The sequence below is a fragment of the Haliotis asinina genome, chromosome 4 (genome assembly GCF_037392515.1).
Source record: "Haliotis asinina isolate JCU_RB_2024 chromosome 4, JCU_Hal_asi_v2, whole genome shotgun sequence".
Taxonomy (NCBI): domain Eukaryota; kingdom Metazoa; phylum Mollusca; class Gastropoda; order Lepetellida; family Haliotidae; genus Haliotis; species Haliotis asinina.
This window is the reverse complement of record NC_090283.1, coordinates 78,333,983-78,350,071: the sequence shown is the minus strand read 5'-3', so window position 1 is coordinate 78,350,071 and position 16,089 is coordinate 78,333,983. Positions and strand designations below refer to the sequence as shown.

Sequence of the window (16,089 nt, the reverse complement as noted above, 5' to 3'; positions counted from 1 at the left end):
TTTGTTGAACAACTGAATTCTATATTGGGACCCTTTGGGGGCTCTGCCACTTTGCTGTTTTGAAATCTCAGACTTAGGTTTAGGTTTGGGTTTAGTTTTAACAATTTGTTGTCTATCAGCTGTTGAATGAAACTCGGGGCGTGACTGTGAAGATGACTTCCTCAGTCTGGGATGATACAGCAGGGTATAAAACCTGTGGGGAGTCGGAACTGACCCAAGTCATTGTAGTTTGGCATCCTGTGGATGATTTGGTTATTTTAGAGCTGGATTCAGAGGATGATTTTGCTACTGTAGCATAACTTTCTTGATGGTCAGATCTCTTCACCAGTTTCTTTGCCTCAGAAAAAGAGATATTTGGGGGTAAACTTTATTTTGTAGATTACCATTTGCTTTTTCCAAATTGGACACTGTTTTGTGAAATTTATTGTTTACGTCTGCTCGAGTAGGTTCTAAGTGAATGGCGACAGTCATATTTTGCTTGAATGCTCTCAACTGTGTGTGATATGTAGACAGCTGGTTGTTGCGTGGTGCGACGCGGAAAATCACACATGGCCTAACAACGGACGTATCAGAATTGAGGACATCTGCCTTGTCATCTGTCTGTACACATAAATTGTCTGCCTTCGTCTACATCAGTTCACCACCATTGTTTGACACAGTCTGCCTCTCTACTGACTTTGTAAACAAGCTTCATCTAGTATTTTTCTGTTCTCTGTTCTTCTTGTGAGTTAATATTTCATATTTATGACCCATTATCTTAGTTGTGTGACTCAATAGCATTGTACTAGAAATCTCTATTGCGATTCATTGTAATTTGCTCATTGTTTGCTCAATATATATTATTGCATATTTCAGACTTTTCTGTGTTATGATTTTACTGGTTCAGAGGGGATTTCTTATACCTTTAATCACGGCTTTTTATTAAGTTTAACAAAATTAGGAACTCGGACGTGATAGAATTCATTTGACATTTGTGACATATAGTTGAAACGGTAGCATAGCAATGATAACATAACAAAATGACATGTTATAATATGAGTCATATGATAAACTTCTTGCAGAATTACTATGATAAAATACAGATACATACATACAGCATTATCAAGTCATCATACATTTATACCCTGGAAAGTGCATCAGCACAAACATTGACTTTGCTTTTAATATGTTTGATCGCAAGAGTGAACCCTTGCAATGTCAAACTGAACCTCATACGTCTTTGGTTCTTTCTCTTCATTTTGTGAAGAAAAGTCAAGGGATTGTAATCAGTAAAAACTTAAATTGGCAAAGTGGTGGTACCAAGGTACACTTCAAAATGCTGTGAGACTAACGGGGTGGTGGGGTAGCCTAATGGTTAAAGCGTTCGCTCGTCACGCCGAAGACCCGGGTTCAATTCCCCACATGGGTACAATGTGTGAAGCCCATTTTCTGGAGTCCCCCGCCGTGATATTGCTGGAATATTGCTAAAAGGCGACTTTAAACTAAACTAAACTCACTGACTCACTGTAAAGCTAACACATGACCTAATGTCTCTTTCTCAATGGTAGAATAATGCCTTTGGTGCTTGTCAAATTTCTTTGACAAGATAACAAACTGGATGTTCAATTCCTGAATCATCCTCTTGAATCGGGATAGCACCTGCACCAACATGACTTGCATCAATTTGCAAATTAAATTTTTTCTCAAAATTGGGTGCTTGCAGTAGTTGAGAATTCATGAATATGGCTTTGACTTTTTGAAACTGCTATCCCAATGGAATTTTACCTTGATCCCCAAAAGATTGGTAAGTGGAGATACAACATCTGGAAGATTTGACAAAACTTTTTTTGTAATAGCCAGCCATACCCAAGAATCTCATGAGTTCTCTCTTAGAAATGAAAAAGTTTTAAATGGAAAAAGAAATAAAAATAGATTTGAGAAAATTGAAAACTGGCAGAGAAATTAAATGAAAAGCTTGAAATCCCTTCCCCACCCTCTGAATGTCACTTTTGACATTGCAAGGCATGCTAGACATGTACTTCCTTTTAACGAGAAATCAGTTGACAAATATTTTCTACATGTTGAAACAGTTCCTGTAAGCCTCTAGTGGCCTAGGGAGTCATCGACTATGCTACTACAAAAAATTTGATATGTAAAGCACAGGGTGCTTATTCAACCTTGTCGATACAGCTAAGCTCAGACTATGATCTTGTCAAAAGAACACTTTTAAATGCTTAAAAGTCAGTGACTGAGACTTATCGTCAGAAGTTCATAAATGCCCATAAGGGACAATGAGACTTTTGTAGGGTTTGCTAGAGAAAAGGAAAGGTTGTTTGACAGGTGGGGTGGGTCTAAGGAGGTCACAAAACAAATTGAGATGGTTTGAAACAGTTTTGATGGAAGAGTTCATTCTCATTTGAACACTTATTTGGATGAGCATAAGGTTGATGGCTTACACGAGGCAGTAATTTTGGCAGAAGACTATTGTTTGACTCACAAGAGTTCTTTTGCGTCACTGGGCAATACAAAGTTTTCTGGTCAAAAGAGCTCTTCTCCGAGTAAAACGTCAAGTTACAGTTGTGTTCAAGTTCTTTTCAGTCCAAGGCTAAGACTATCAATGGTGTTGATCCTGTTTGTGCATATTGTAAGAAGCCAGATACAAACTGCAGTTTAGAAATCAGGCTACATGTTCCCAAAAATGCGTTTCTGTAAATGGCACCTGTGCCTTTCTTTCCAGGTGGTTCTGAAGAGTGTTTTGTTTGTGAGAGTAAGTCCTCAAATTCTGCAGTTCGGAAGAACTTTTTGCCATTTTGTTTTTAAGGGATCTGTGTTGCTATTGGACCTAATTCTACCCCACTGCACATTATTATGTTAAAGTTTATACGGAGCTCTTCAATCTCTGATTTTGGAGGATATTTTGCCTTTTTCTGATGAGCCTTTGGCGAAATCAGATGTTTTGCTTCAGGGCATAGTTGGCAATTCCCCTGCTTCTCTCCATTTTGTGAATTTGACCTCAGATCTGATTTGTGAGGTGAGGTGAAAGGTGGTTTTGTTGACTCTCTCCCAGTTCTGCGTGTCAGTTTGTTGATCGGTGATGATCTTATGTGGACCAGAGTTGGTGATCCAATTGTCACTGTTTCGGCAGAGAGTTCAATTACAACTGAAAAGTTGGAGGATGAATGTTGGGGTATTGTCCTTATGCAGTGAATCGTTCAATGTCGAAAGGCATTTCTTTTCAAGTCTTCTTTGTCGAAGGATACCATTCATGATTTGACAGGTACTTTCATGGATCATTCTTTTTGTGAGGTAGAGACTAATGACTTATTGTCAAAGTGTAGTAACTCTTCAGGACTTCTTGGAAAGCCTCATAATTTGTCAGGTGTTGATCACATTCTCTCCAGAGAGCAGCTTATTACTGCGCAGGCTGGCTAGTAAGGCGGTTTCTTTTGAGGAGGTTATCTAGGTTCCAGTTTGTTATTATTGTTATTACTTCAAGGATGGTGTTCTGATGAGGAAATATACACGCTGCTATGGAAGATGAATGGAAATTGCATCATCAAATCGCGGTACAGACTTTCAAAAGCAGGACAGACTTTCGAAAGCAAGTGAATTGGACAGACAAAACTTTGAAGTTCAGAAAAGAAAGGAAACTATGACAGAAAGTCAAAAGAGAGAAATTTCATTTGAGAGCCACATATAGAGCTCCGTATGTTGTTGATAAAAGGTCAACAAAACAGACAAGGTCGTCCTGGCATCTCGTCAAGAGTTTGTGTTATGTAAACATGATGTAGAAAGCTCTATTGTGAATCGCTGTATCTTTCTCAGTGCACATTACTGAATATTTTACACTTGTCAGTGTTATATCTTGCTGGTTCATAGGGGATTGTTTATACCTTTTGTCACGGCAAATTACTAACCGTTACAACATATACATAGTTATTGACACTGAGAAATATGTTGCTAGAAACACTTTCAATTTTTGAGAGAAAATAGATTATACTTGTTACGGTTAATAATTTGCCATGATAGAAGGTATAAGGAACCAGCAGAGTATACTACTATACAAAGTATACTGCTTACCATTTTATACACTCAAGTTTCAGTAATACAGGACAGCCACGAAGACAACTTGAATGAACATCCAGTACGGCAAGAAACTGTACGTCACAAATGACAAGTAATCCATGGTCAATGTCGCAGAGCATTCAGTATCTTCTGTGGCCACCATTAGCATCAATGGCTGCTTGGTACTGGCATCCCATATACTGGACCAGATTCCGGATGAAGTGCCTGGGAATGACATGGTACTCTTCTCTCAAGGCCACAAACAGAGCAGGTAACGTCTGTGGCTGAGGGCCACGCTGTCGCACAAGGACGATCCAACTGGCCTCTCAAATGTTCAATAGGGTTAGGATCCGGTGACCGTGATCGTGAGAGCCAATCAGGAACCTGAACGTTGTTCCGGGCAAGGAAATCTCGGGGTTATTCTTCCTGTATGCGGCCGAGCGTTATAATACTGAAAAATGACGTTCTGGCGGTTCATGAAAGGAAGGACATGAGGCCTGATAATTTCATCACGGTGACGTCAAGCTGTCAATTTGCCCTGGACCTGAATAAGACTTGTTCTGCCACTGTATGAGATGGCAACCCAAACCATGACACTTTCAACACCAAATATGTCCACTTCCTGTACACGCTTTGCAGCGTATCGTTCGTTTACGACGTCGATATACACGTGCTCTTTCGTCTGGTCGTCGCAGCATGTAACATGACTCATCATTGAACAGTTCTCCACCTTTGCAATGGGCATGGGAGATGTTGGCAACTCCACTGTATGCATTTTTGCCGACGTTGGCGAGTAAGGACAGGTCCTCTTAAAGGTCTTCTGGAACTAATACCAGCCTCAAGTAAGGTAAGCGGTTCCTCACAGTCTGATCAGAAATTGTCCCGGCACTACGTATGTTATGGAGGATGCTGTGGTGAACTTGTTCTGCAAATGTCGAAGCCAAGTAAACCTGTCCTGAGCGGTAGTGGTCACACGGGGTCGACCTGACCTTGGGCGATCACGTGTTGACCCTTACTGCTGGTAGCAATGCCAAAGTCTTGGTATGGTACACATTCAACTGCCTTGCAGTCGCAGACTGAGATTCCCCAGCCTCTAAATGACCAAAAGCATTGAAACCGCCAGACTTTATTGGAAATCATGCATGGGATGTGCGTGCAAAAGGAAACGCATGAATTTCTTCCCGTTCACAATTTATTGCACTTATTGCGGAAAACAGATTTTAGTGCCTTTTGGCGAGTTGTCTCGAATTCAAACTAAGAAATGTTTGCAGCGTTCAACATAGATATACTGATTACAAAGACACCAATGATTCAAATTCGAAAAGTTACATGTGTTTTTGAGTAGTTATAACACACGTCTTGAATATGCAATAATATATTGAACAAACGGTGAGCAAGTTATAGTGATTCACAATAGAGTTGTCTCGTACAATGCAGTTGAGATGGGTCATGAAATATAATATCAACTCACAAAAATCTTGGTTTTCAGTGAGAAACAATTATACCAAATGTGACTCGGTCTTGAATGTAGGTCAGGCATTGACAAAGAGGAAGACAAATGTATGTAGGTCAAATGATGACAACTCCTGTACAACTCCTAGTCTAAGTCTGTGTATGTGTCCCGTCAGTACAACAACCGGCCTTATGTATAGAGTCACAGGTTCTTGAGCGTTCGAGCATTGTGCCACCACATCGCCAACAGTCAGAAACACATACTCCTACACAGAAGAGTGCCTACAGGGAAGCAACTCTAAAGTGACACTTTAAAAGGGGTGCAGCTAAAATACCGTGATACAAATGTGACCCATAATAACTATTACTCAAACCCCTAAACAATGAGGCCCAATAATAACTATAGCTTAATCAGTAATAATACAAATGACAAAAGTACATTCTCGTAACATACTCCAACATGTTCTGTGATTGTGATAACGAAATAGCCTATACACCAGTGTTTCTGCCTTTGGCCCAATTTGGCATTTTTGTTTTTTCTCCCAGTGGAAACTGAAACAAAGTGACATGCCACGTATACTATATTATAACAAAAGTCAACAGATGATTCTTGTAAAGTGTATTCATGCGAAGGTGAAGAAATAGAATTGAAAAAGAAAGTAGATTTGAGTAGGTCAGTGCTCATGACTGGAACATTGTAACACATAGCCAAACGTGTCCAGAAGAGTTGATTATAAGAAGAGAGATACCTAACCTCCAAGGTTGAGTCGGCTGTCCTCTCCTGTGACGGCGTTGTATCTGTGGACGTCATTAGTGTACACGTCCACGTAGTACAGGCACTGTGTGGTGTCCTCCCAGTGGGGTCCCTCCCCAAAGTTACAGTTCTTCGCAACAACCTCGATCTTTTCAGACATAATCTGGAAGGTGTACAGACAATGAAATCAAAAGAATTATGTTATCTTGTAGCAGATTTTATCAGCAAATGCATTTTCCCAGGCTGTGCATTGCCTTGCAATAATTCAGTCACAGAACACTTATCAGTTGCTATGTGACAGTGCCTTACGTTGTGCAACAATGCTACATCCGCTAAACATTCTACTGTAGATACAGTAATGGGCAACGCTGTGTCAGGTTTAGTCTTTGTCAGGTTTAGAAGAAAGATTGATATAAGGGGCTACAAGGACCTTCTGCAATGGTGTAGATTTTTAGCATCTTTTAGGGTGTTATTAATGTTTCCCTTGTATTGCATTATCTTCTACTTTACACTGCCACTCAGTTTATGTCACATTTTTTGTCTAACACCCATTCTATTAACTTTAATACGTCCTCAAACTCGAAAATCAAGGCAAAACACCTGTGAGGTGAACGTTATCCCGCACTCGCAGCCTCTCGAGCGATCTCATTGGTCCCCTGATCATAAGTAATTTTTCCAGAACAAGTTCATTACATTCGTACGGAAACGTCGTACTGCCACAGCCTGATTTTTTTATCTCCTAACTAGTACTTAATATCTCCTAATTAGGACTTATTCGAGTTTAGAGGTTTGTACAGGATCGGTTGTCTTCGTTGTCTCAACCTTGATTGGAACAGCGTTTTTAATTGGAATTGGTTTTCATTTGTCTGCATTATGACTGTATTGGGATTCATGAGAGGCATTTAGAAGTTGCTGAATATAATAAGACGAGTCTACACATGACAACTTCTTTTTATTGTCTAACACAACGTTTCGGTCCTATTTCTTGTCATCTACCTTCCTGTACCAATGTAGGGGTTGGAATGTTGATAAGCATTCTTCAAAGCAGGTCATGTAACCTTCAGTGATGAGTGCAGAGGGAGGAGAGCCGCCCATGGGGACCCCATGAATTTGTTTATAAACTTTATTCTGCCATGTGAAATAAGAGGTGTGGAGCTGGATACCAAGTTGATAATGTGCCAAATTTTGTATCCGAAGAGTCCATACAGTTGTTTAACCTGGCACGTGGGACGTCCAGGCTTCGTGGAGAGGTATGTTGGTAAATAAATCTACTAAAATAGTAGTTGACCATTCTTCCTGACACGTTTGAATCTCGCAGTTTGCTAACAGAGAACGATGAGTCACTGATGAAGGACTTTCCTTCTTTGCCCAAGGGAGCATTAGAATACTAATCCACGTGAGCAATCAAGAATTCTTGCTGTAACAGGATTCTAACGGAGTTTTAACAGTGGCATGAGCACAGGGAGCTTGACAATTGATCGGATATATTTTATTGGATACAGAGTCACTTTCCTTATTGTTGTGGAGGGTCTTCAGGGTTTTCTTGTGTCGTCCCCCCGTAGTGGACCCGGGGGATATTTGGTCCACCAACCCGTTAGCCGTTGGTTGCGACCCTGTGTCGGCGGAGGAGGGGATCCTGGTGGTTGAGGGCAATAGGGGCTTGCAACCGTGTTCCTGTTGCTCAATACACCACTTTGGCCCTGACTTCGCTTAGATGGGTGGTTGAATGGGCCCGGTTCAACCAATCGGCTGGTCATGCCAAGCCCTGTACATGAAGTATATATACTACTAGTATTTCTAATTTTTCTGCTGGAGTATACCATCCGGGTATCCTTGGTGCTTCAAACTGGAGGCCCGCTTGCTTTAGCATTGTCCTTGTCATACTCTGTGGTGGGTGAGGAGCTCGGATGATGAACCATATTACACTAGCCATGGGTTATGAAACTCCAACCAAAAAAAACGAAACGTCCACTTGATATTGACCTGCTGATACTGACCACAGACCGTCTGCATCGATTGAGTATTGGCCGCGTTTCATTGTAATTGAGACTCCTGACAAGACACCGTTAAAGCTGAACCCCTTTGCTGTATGCAAGGGTATTCGTGTTGCTGGGGATGTGAAAAACATTAGACGCTTACGTTCGGGTGCGCTGTTTGTCGTTTTTTTCCCTGCATTCAACTATCTACCAACCTGATGAACGTTACATCTTTTGTGGGCATTCTGGTCACGGTCTCTCCCCACAAAACCTTGAACACGAGTAAAGGTATCGTTAGAGATCGGGATCAATTGTTTGCTGATATGTCGGACCTTGGTATAAGATGTGAAATGAAGGATCAAGGTGTGCTCTATGTTAAGCGCTTTTCAACATGGAGAAACAACGAAAGCATCAAAACGATTACGTACCTGTTTACGTTTTCATCTCCCAATGCACCCAAATCAGTGAAGGCAGGCTACTGTAACATTCCAGTTGATACCTACATTCCGAACCCGCTCAGGTGTTTTAAATGCCAGAAATATGGACACGGTGTAAATACCTGCACGTTGCCTGTTGTGTGTGCTCACTGTGGTGAGAAGACACACACAACAGAAGACTGTGACAGTGATTATAAAAAATGCACCAATAGCTCAAGCGACCATTCTTCATTTTCTAAACAGTGTCCTATTTGGAAAGAGCAAATGGAGATCAATAAAATAAAATTCACTCAAAATATCTCTTTTTCTGAGGCCAAAAAACTGGTAAAGAGATCTGAGCTTCCAGAAAGTTATGCTACAGTAGCAAAAGCATTATCGGGGTCTACCTCTAAAACAACATCAACCACAGGCTGCCAAACTACCTTCACTTTGGTAAATTGCGATTCTCCACAGCATATGTACCCTGCTATAGCATCACAGACTGAGGAATCACTTCTTAGTACCTCACAGTCTTCTTCTGATCACAAATCATCATCTCAGTCACACTGAAAGTCACAATTGACAGCTGATAGTGAACAAACGGTGAAAAGTAAACCGAAGCCAAAGGCTGATGCTTCAAAACAACAAAGTGGCAGAGCTCCTAAAGGGTCCCAGAACAAAATTCAATTGTTCAATAAATATTGGTCTCCTGAAGATATGGGCGTTTCTGAAAACGGGGGTAGATCCCCAATAAAACCCCCGAAAAGATAGTTTATTCCAATAATATTGTACAGTGGAACTGCAGAGGATTGAGGACTAATTTACATGAATTACAGCTATTAGTCCTAGATGTTACACCTTCAGCGTTATGACTCCAAGAGACATATTTAAAACAAACAGATACATTTGACCTTCGTCAATTTAATGCATATCATTGTTTGTCACCTCGGGTGATAGAGACACTGGCGGATCATCCATTCTAGTGAGACAAAACGTTATTCAAAGCCCTGTTTTACTTAATACTATTATGCAGGCTGTTGCAGTGAGAATTACTTTACATGTAGCATTTACGCTATGCTCTCTTTATATTTCGCCATCTTCGACGTTCACTAAAACTGATCTTCAAGCTCTATATGACCAACTCCCGAAGCCCTGTATTATAATGGGAGATTTAAATGGATACAACCCACTCTGGGGTAGTGAAAGTACAAACACTAAAGGTAAATTGTTGGAGGACTTTTGTTCTGACAATGATTTTTATGTATTTATAATGATGGTTCCAACACATATTTACACCCTGGCACAGGGACCTATTCTTCTGTTGACTTGTCACTCACAAATTCAGAACTACTAAATGAATTTGAATGGTCAGTCCACGATGACGTCTGTGGAAGTGACCATTGTCCTACTATACTGAAATCTGTAACTCTATCTGATGTTCCTCCATCATCAAGACGAAATTTCAGAAGGGCTAACTGGGCTTTATATGAAACACTGTGCGCGGAGAAACTTAAAGCTGAACTTTTTATTGACGTTCCTGATGCTATTAAATGTTTTTTTGATGAACTGAATTCGATAGCTGATGAGTGTATACCAAATTCCTCTGCAGTTCCTCATATTCGAAAACCATGGTTCAGTGATGAATGCAAACAAGCTAGGAAGGCAAGGAAAAAAAGCAGAACATTATTTCCGTCGCCATCCTATGGTGCATAATTTAAACAAATTAAACATTTTAAATGCTAAAGCGCGGCGTACTTTTAAACAGAACAAACACCAGTCTTGGCACAATTATGTATCCAAAATAAATTCTGGGACACCCATGTCCAAGGTATGGAACATGGTCCAGAAAATCAAAGGTAAAGGTACTAAATCTACTCTCCATCATCTTAAACATGGAGATCATGGTCCAGAAAATTAAAGGTGGAGATCAATTACTTACTGATAAATCAGACAGTGCTAATACACTGGGCGAAACTCTCGCTCAACATTCTTCCTCTTCTAATTATATACCTAAATTTCAGCAATATCAAAAAACAACAAGAAAAGAAAACTATTAATTTCAATTCCGATAATGGGGAAGATTATAATGAAACTTTTTCTATTCGTGAACTCCATACTGCTCTTGATCAAGCTCATGACACTGCTACAGGACCTGATAACATACATTATCAACTCCTGAAGCACTTACCAGAATCCTGTTTAGAGACGCTCTTATCAATTTTTGATGATATTTGGACTTCCGGGAAATTTCCTTCTTCATGACGTGATGCTATAGTAGTACCAATACCTAAGCCTGGACGTGATCATGTGGACCCATCCAATTATCGTCCGATTTCATTAACTAGCTCTGTTTGCAAGACCATGCAACGCATGATAAATAATCGACTTGTTTGGTACTTGGAAACAAATAACCTCAAAACAGATATACAATGGGGTTTCCGGAAAAACAGAAGTACTGTCGATCCCTTAGTGCGTTTAGAATCCTTTGTGAAAAACGCGCTGATTAATAATAAACAACATGCTGTGTCTATCTTTTTTGATCTTGAGACGGCATATGACACTACTTGGAAATATGGCATTTTAAGAGATTTAAATGACTTTGGCTTGCGAGGTCGTTTGCCTGAATTTATTGCCAAGTTTTTAAATAACAGACAGTTCCAGGTCCGTGTGGGTTTTACCCTGTTTGATCATTACAATCAGGATCAAGGGGTTCCAGAAGGCAGCATTTAGTCTGTCACTCTTTGTAGCATCAAGATCAACAGTTTATCTAAAGTTTTAAATGATTCAATTGATGGATCGTTGTTTGTGGATGAGTTTAATATTTCTCGTCGTGGTAAAAGTATGCATACCATTGAACGACAATTGCAGTTGTGTTTAAACAAGGTAAATAAATGGTGTCTTGAAAACGGGTTTAAATTTTCTAAATTGAAAACCAACTGGATACATTTTTGTCGTAAATATAAACCACATAAAGACCCTGAACTGTCTCTCGCCGATAAAAGTTGTGAAGGAAGCGAAGTTCTTGGGTCTAATCTTTGACTCACACTGAACGTTTTTACCACATATTAAATCACTTAAAACTAAATGCCTGAAAGCACTTGACTTATTGAAAGTGGTGTCAAATTCCAAATGGGGAGGGGATCAAGTTACCCTTCTCCATCCATATCGATCTCTCGTACGTTCTAAACTTGATTATGGCTCCATCGTATATGGTGGAGCCTGCAAAAGCAACCATAAACTTCTTGATTCTGTCCACCACCAAGGTCTAAGACTTTGTCTTGGGTCTTTCCGAACTTCACCTATTGACAGTCTTTACGTTGAGGCCGACGAACCATCTCTTGAGCAACGCCGTATCAAATTACCTTTACAATATATCACAAAACTATACTCTAACGAATCTAACTCTGCATATAACTGTGTCTTCAATTCTCTTTATGAGGATTTGTATAGCAAAAAGACTTCTCTTGTTTCGCCTCTTGGGCTCAGAATAAAGTCGTTTATTGCTGCTGCTGGTATTGAGCTGGACAATATAGCTCCTTTCCGTCTTCTTTCCTCTCCCCCTTGGTTAGGCCACAGGTAATGACCGAACATTAACTACTTTAAGAAAACAGAAACGAATGAATTGCAGTAGAAACAAGAATAGAATTAATTGAAACATACATATAAAAATTACAAATCCTTATTTACAGATGGGTCCAAGGATGGTGGCGCAGTTGCTTGTGCTACTGTCACTGGATCCAGAACAATATCTTCTAGATTACCAGGCAATAGTTCTATTTATACAGCTGAAGCTAACGCCATATTAACAGCCCTTAAATATATTCAAAGCCACCCTAAACGTAAACAGTATATAATCTATTCCGACTCTCTTTCTTGCCTTCATGCTATTAAAAATATTCCTTGGAAACATCCACTTTTAATTAAAGTTATTGAATTGTATGATAATCTTGCTACTGACCAGTGCGACATCGTCTTTTGTTGGTTATCCAGCCATGTTGGAATCTCTGGTAACGCATTGGCTGACCTTGCTGCTAAAGCAGCACTTAACAAATCTGTATCACCACTTCTTATTCCTTACAGTGATTATAAAGCCACGATTAGATCTTACATCCGTGATCTGATGCAGAAGTGGGACACCCATGTAGGTATCAATAAATTACATGCAATAAAGCCATGTGTTGGTCACACCTACTTGGGATGTCGGTCCAGATTTGAAGAGGTTATTTTACGACGATGTCGTATTGGCCACACCAGGTATACGCATGAATATCTTTTGAAAGGTGAGGATCCTCCGTTCTGCATCCCTTGTGATGAAATAATCACGGTCAAGCATGTCTTGCTTGACTGTGTTGAATATTCCATCACAAGGGAACATTATTGTAAATCAAGAACTATGAAGGAACTTTTTAGTAACGTAAGTTCTCATTTAATTATTGCATTTATAAAAGAATTGAATTTATTGACTGACATGTAAATAAATATTTTATGATTGGAAATTGAATTAGCAGCTAAGATTGTTAGTGGCACTATCCTCGAAGGGTGTTCAAGTACCGTAAAAATTATTGGTCTCCTGAGAGGGTACGTAAGTCCCAAAACGATTTAAGTCAGATTTAATCTTCCACGTTTTTAATCGTAGAATATGTGTCATTTTAATTTGTGGCTAATCTTGCATACAGTCGCCAACAGCTGAGGGGATGGTGTAAATCCAGCCGGGGACCATGCAGGTAGCAGAGGTACTGTCAGTCCCCATGGTCCCTGGTATGGTGATGTACCCTCTGTTGTTGGCGTTCCATGGCCTGTTTTTATATTGTTAAGTTTCCACGCTAGTTTTAATACTAACAGTGATAGTCTAGTGGTTTTACTGTCCTTCGTAGACAGGGTCTTCTTAATATGCATATATATTCTCTTTTGTCATGTATGTTCTCGTCATGATATGGCTGCAATATTGCTGATGTGACGTTAAATATTCACTTACTCACTCACTCACTCACGTGTTCTAACTTTGCGGTGGGAATCCTTGGTGAGGAATTTGTAGGTTTAACTGTCACTCAGGCTGGTGTTGACCAAATTCAGGAAGTCGGGGGTGTCCATAACTACTGCTGCCTTGCCTTTGCCTGCTTCGGTAATGGTTATGGTGTTGTCTTCACGGAGTTCTTTGATGGAGTTTCGTTCTTGGGAGGAGAGGTTGTTTCATTGTCTAGTGCGTTTTCTAATAATATCAGCTATCTGATGTCTCAGATATTCAATATTGCCATTTGGGAGCTAATTGTTGAAGGCCACGCTCAATGCTAGTAATGAATTCATCTGATGGGGTGATTCTGCAGGTTGGGATGAATTGTAGGTCCTTCGGCAGAAGGAAGGTCTGGGCTGGTGACACGATTATGGGGCTAGGGTTGACGACTGTCTTTTGGTTCTAAGTTCCACGGTTGATGATGGTAGTGCTACCATGGGATCCGGATGTGTTGACTATCGCTTGTTGTTGGAGATTGCTCAACCTTTTGTGATGCTGCCTAATCTTGTCGTTGAGGGTGTCATTGTTGATGGTAGTAAGGGCCTGGACAACACTTTGGAGACCATCCTTTAAGCAAATGGACGAGGTACCAGCAACCAGACTATGCAAAACTGTTGAGGCTGCATATACCAACTAAACTGCAGTTGTGGCAGTAGCTACGTTCGAGAAACGTAAACCCCATTTAATATAAAAATTTTTAGTACTAATTAGGAAATATTAAATCCTAATTAGGAGATAACAAAAAGCAGGCTGTTTTTATTTAATTTAAAATCTTTTGTTTTGTTGAAGCCTGATCGAGTGTCACCTTCATAGCTGATCCAAGACTTTTCGCTCTCAAACCATGCCGTCTTGTTACCGACACTATAAATACTTCCGTTCAGCGACCAAGCGAGAATGTGTGGGGAAATGTATAGTTGAGAGGTACGTGTGCATAGTTTCCAATGTCACCGAATTCTTAGCGTACATTTCAGCCAGAAATCGGAGCGAGTTGATGTCAGCACGACAATCCAATATGGCAGCTGCTGCCCCTTTACTCTTTTAATATATACGACGAGCGTTTAGATCTATGGTCTATGTTTAACCTACAGTGCGATATCGGGTTCCTGTGCTATAATCTGAACCATTTCATCGACTGATAAATCACCACAAGCATGTAACAGCAGTGGCAATTACTTGATGTACTTACCGTAATGTAGCTTGGGTAGTTGTGCGTCTCAGTGCTCCGCACCTCTTCAGTCTTCGTTACCACTCGTCCCTTTCCGTAACCTATAAGACGTGCTTTCCCGGTAAACGAGTTGTCGTTCTTGTTTAAGGTATTGTGGTGTTCAGTATTAAAGGGGCAAACATCCAGGGCGATTAATGTTTCTCGCCAACAGCCCTAATTGTGAAACCAAGCACCTGCTCCCTCGACAGTGACGGACAGGGCCACTGGACTACTGGCTACTTTGGCAGAACTTCGTTAACCTAAACAGTGGAACATTAGGAAGGAAGAATGCCTATCAGATACCGTTCTCTGAAAATGTCCCCGGTTGTTCTTGTCTGATTGAAATAAAGTATCCCAGCAGTGTATGCATTTCGGATTTTCTAATGGTTTCAGACAATACTAATCATTATGAAATATGGATACTTAATTGATGGTATAGTGACTGATCCAATCCTATTTCTGTGTTTATACCTCGACATTTTCATGTCGTGAAAAATATGATTATCCCCACACTGTATTATTTTAATCCATAAACTAAACAACTCCACTTTGTTATTGCTATACGTGTCTGAAAATCTTCTTAGTAAATAGGTATATACAGTTTCTACTTAGCAATAGCAATTGAATATATTTATTTCTTATGCAAGCATGAGTTTCTGTTCGTATCCTCAGTGTCCATCCATATTTTTCAGTCAGTTAAAGTTGCTGTAACCTCTGTTTGGTGGTGGCACCCGTGGCACCTCCTTGTGGTGGGTGATGGGTAATGTTAAGAGCTCGCCGACACCCCCGTAGTGGAGCCGGGGGCATATTTGGTCCACCAACCTGTTGGCCGTGGGTTGCAGCCCTGTGTCGGTGGAGGAGGGGATCCTGGTGGTTGAGGGCAATAGGAACCTGCAACCGTGTTCCTGTTGCTCAACACACCACTTTGGCCCTGACTTCACCTAGACGGGAGGTAGAATCGGCCCGATTCTATCAATCGGCTGGTCTCGTCACGCCCTGTGCATGGACAACGTTTAGTTGGAATCATCACAGCATGGAAATATTGATTACAGATTGTGACAACTTTATTAAATTGAAATTACATTTTGCCTAGAGTCTTGTGCCAGAGGGCGGTGGCTCATGGGCCAATTTCGTGATATAGACCTCTAAATTCTGAGTTTCTTAGGAAAAATGTCACGGGCCGGACCAGCCTGATATCTCTTCTTTTTGATTTCTTAGCTAGTTATGTCTGT

General features: G+C 40.5%; 1 protein-coding gene across 1 annotated transcript in view; it reads right to left on the bottom strand.

Annotated features, from left to right (window-relative positions):
• LOC137281934 (regucalcin-like) overlaps positions 1-14,881 on the bottom strand; it is a 53,268-nt gene extending 38,387 nt beyond the window's left edge. The window contains exons 1-2 of the mRNA XM_067813660.1: positions 14,840-14,881; positions 6,251-6,413 (exon numbers count right to left, since the gene is read on the bottom strand). Coding sequence (XP_067669761.1) covers positions 6,251-6,410 — 160 coding nt within the window. The 5' untranslated portion in view covers positions 6,411-6,413; positions 14,840-14,881. The remainder of the gene's footprint in view (positions 1-6,250; positions 6,414-14,839) is intronic.
• Positions 14,882-16,089: the final 1,208 nt, after the last annotated feature.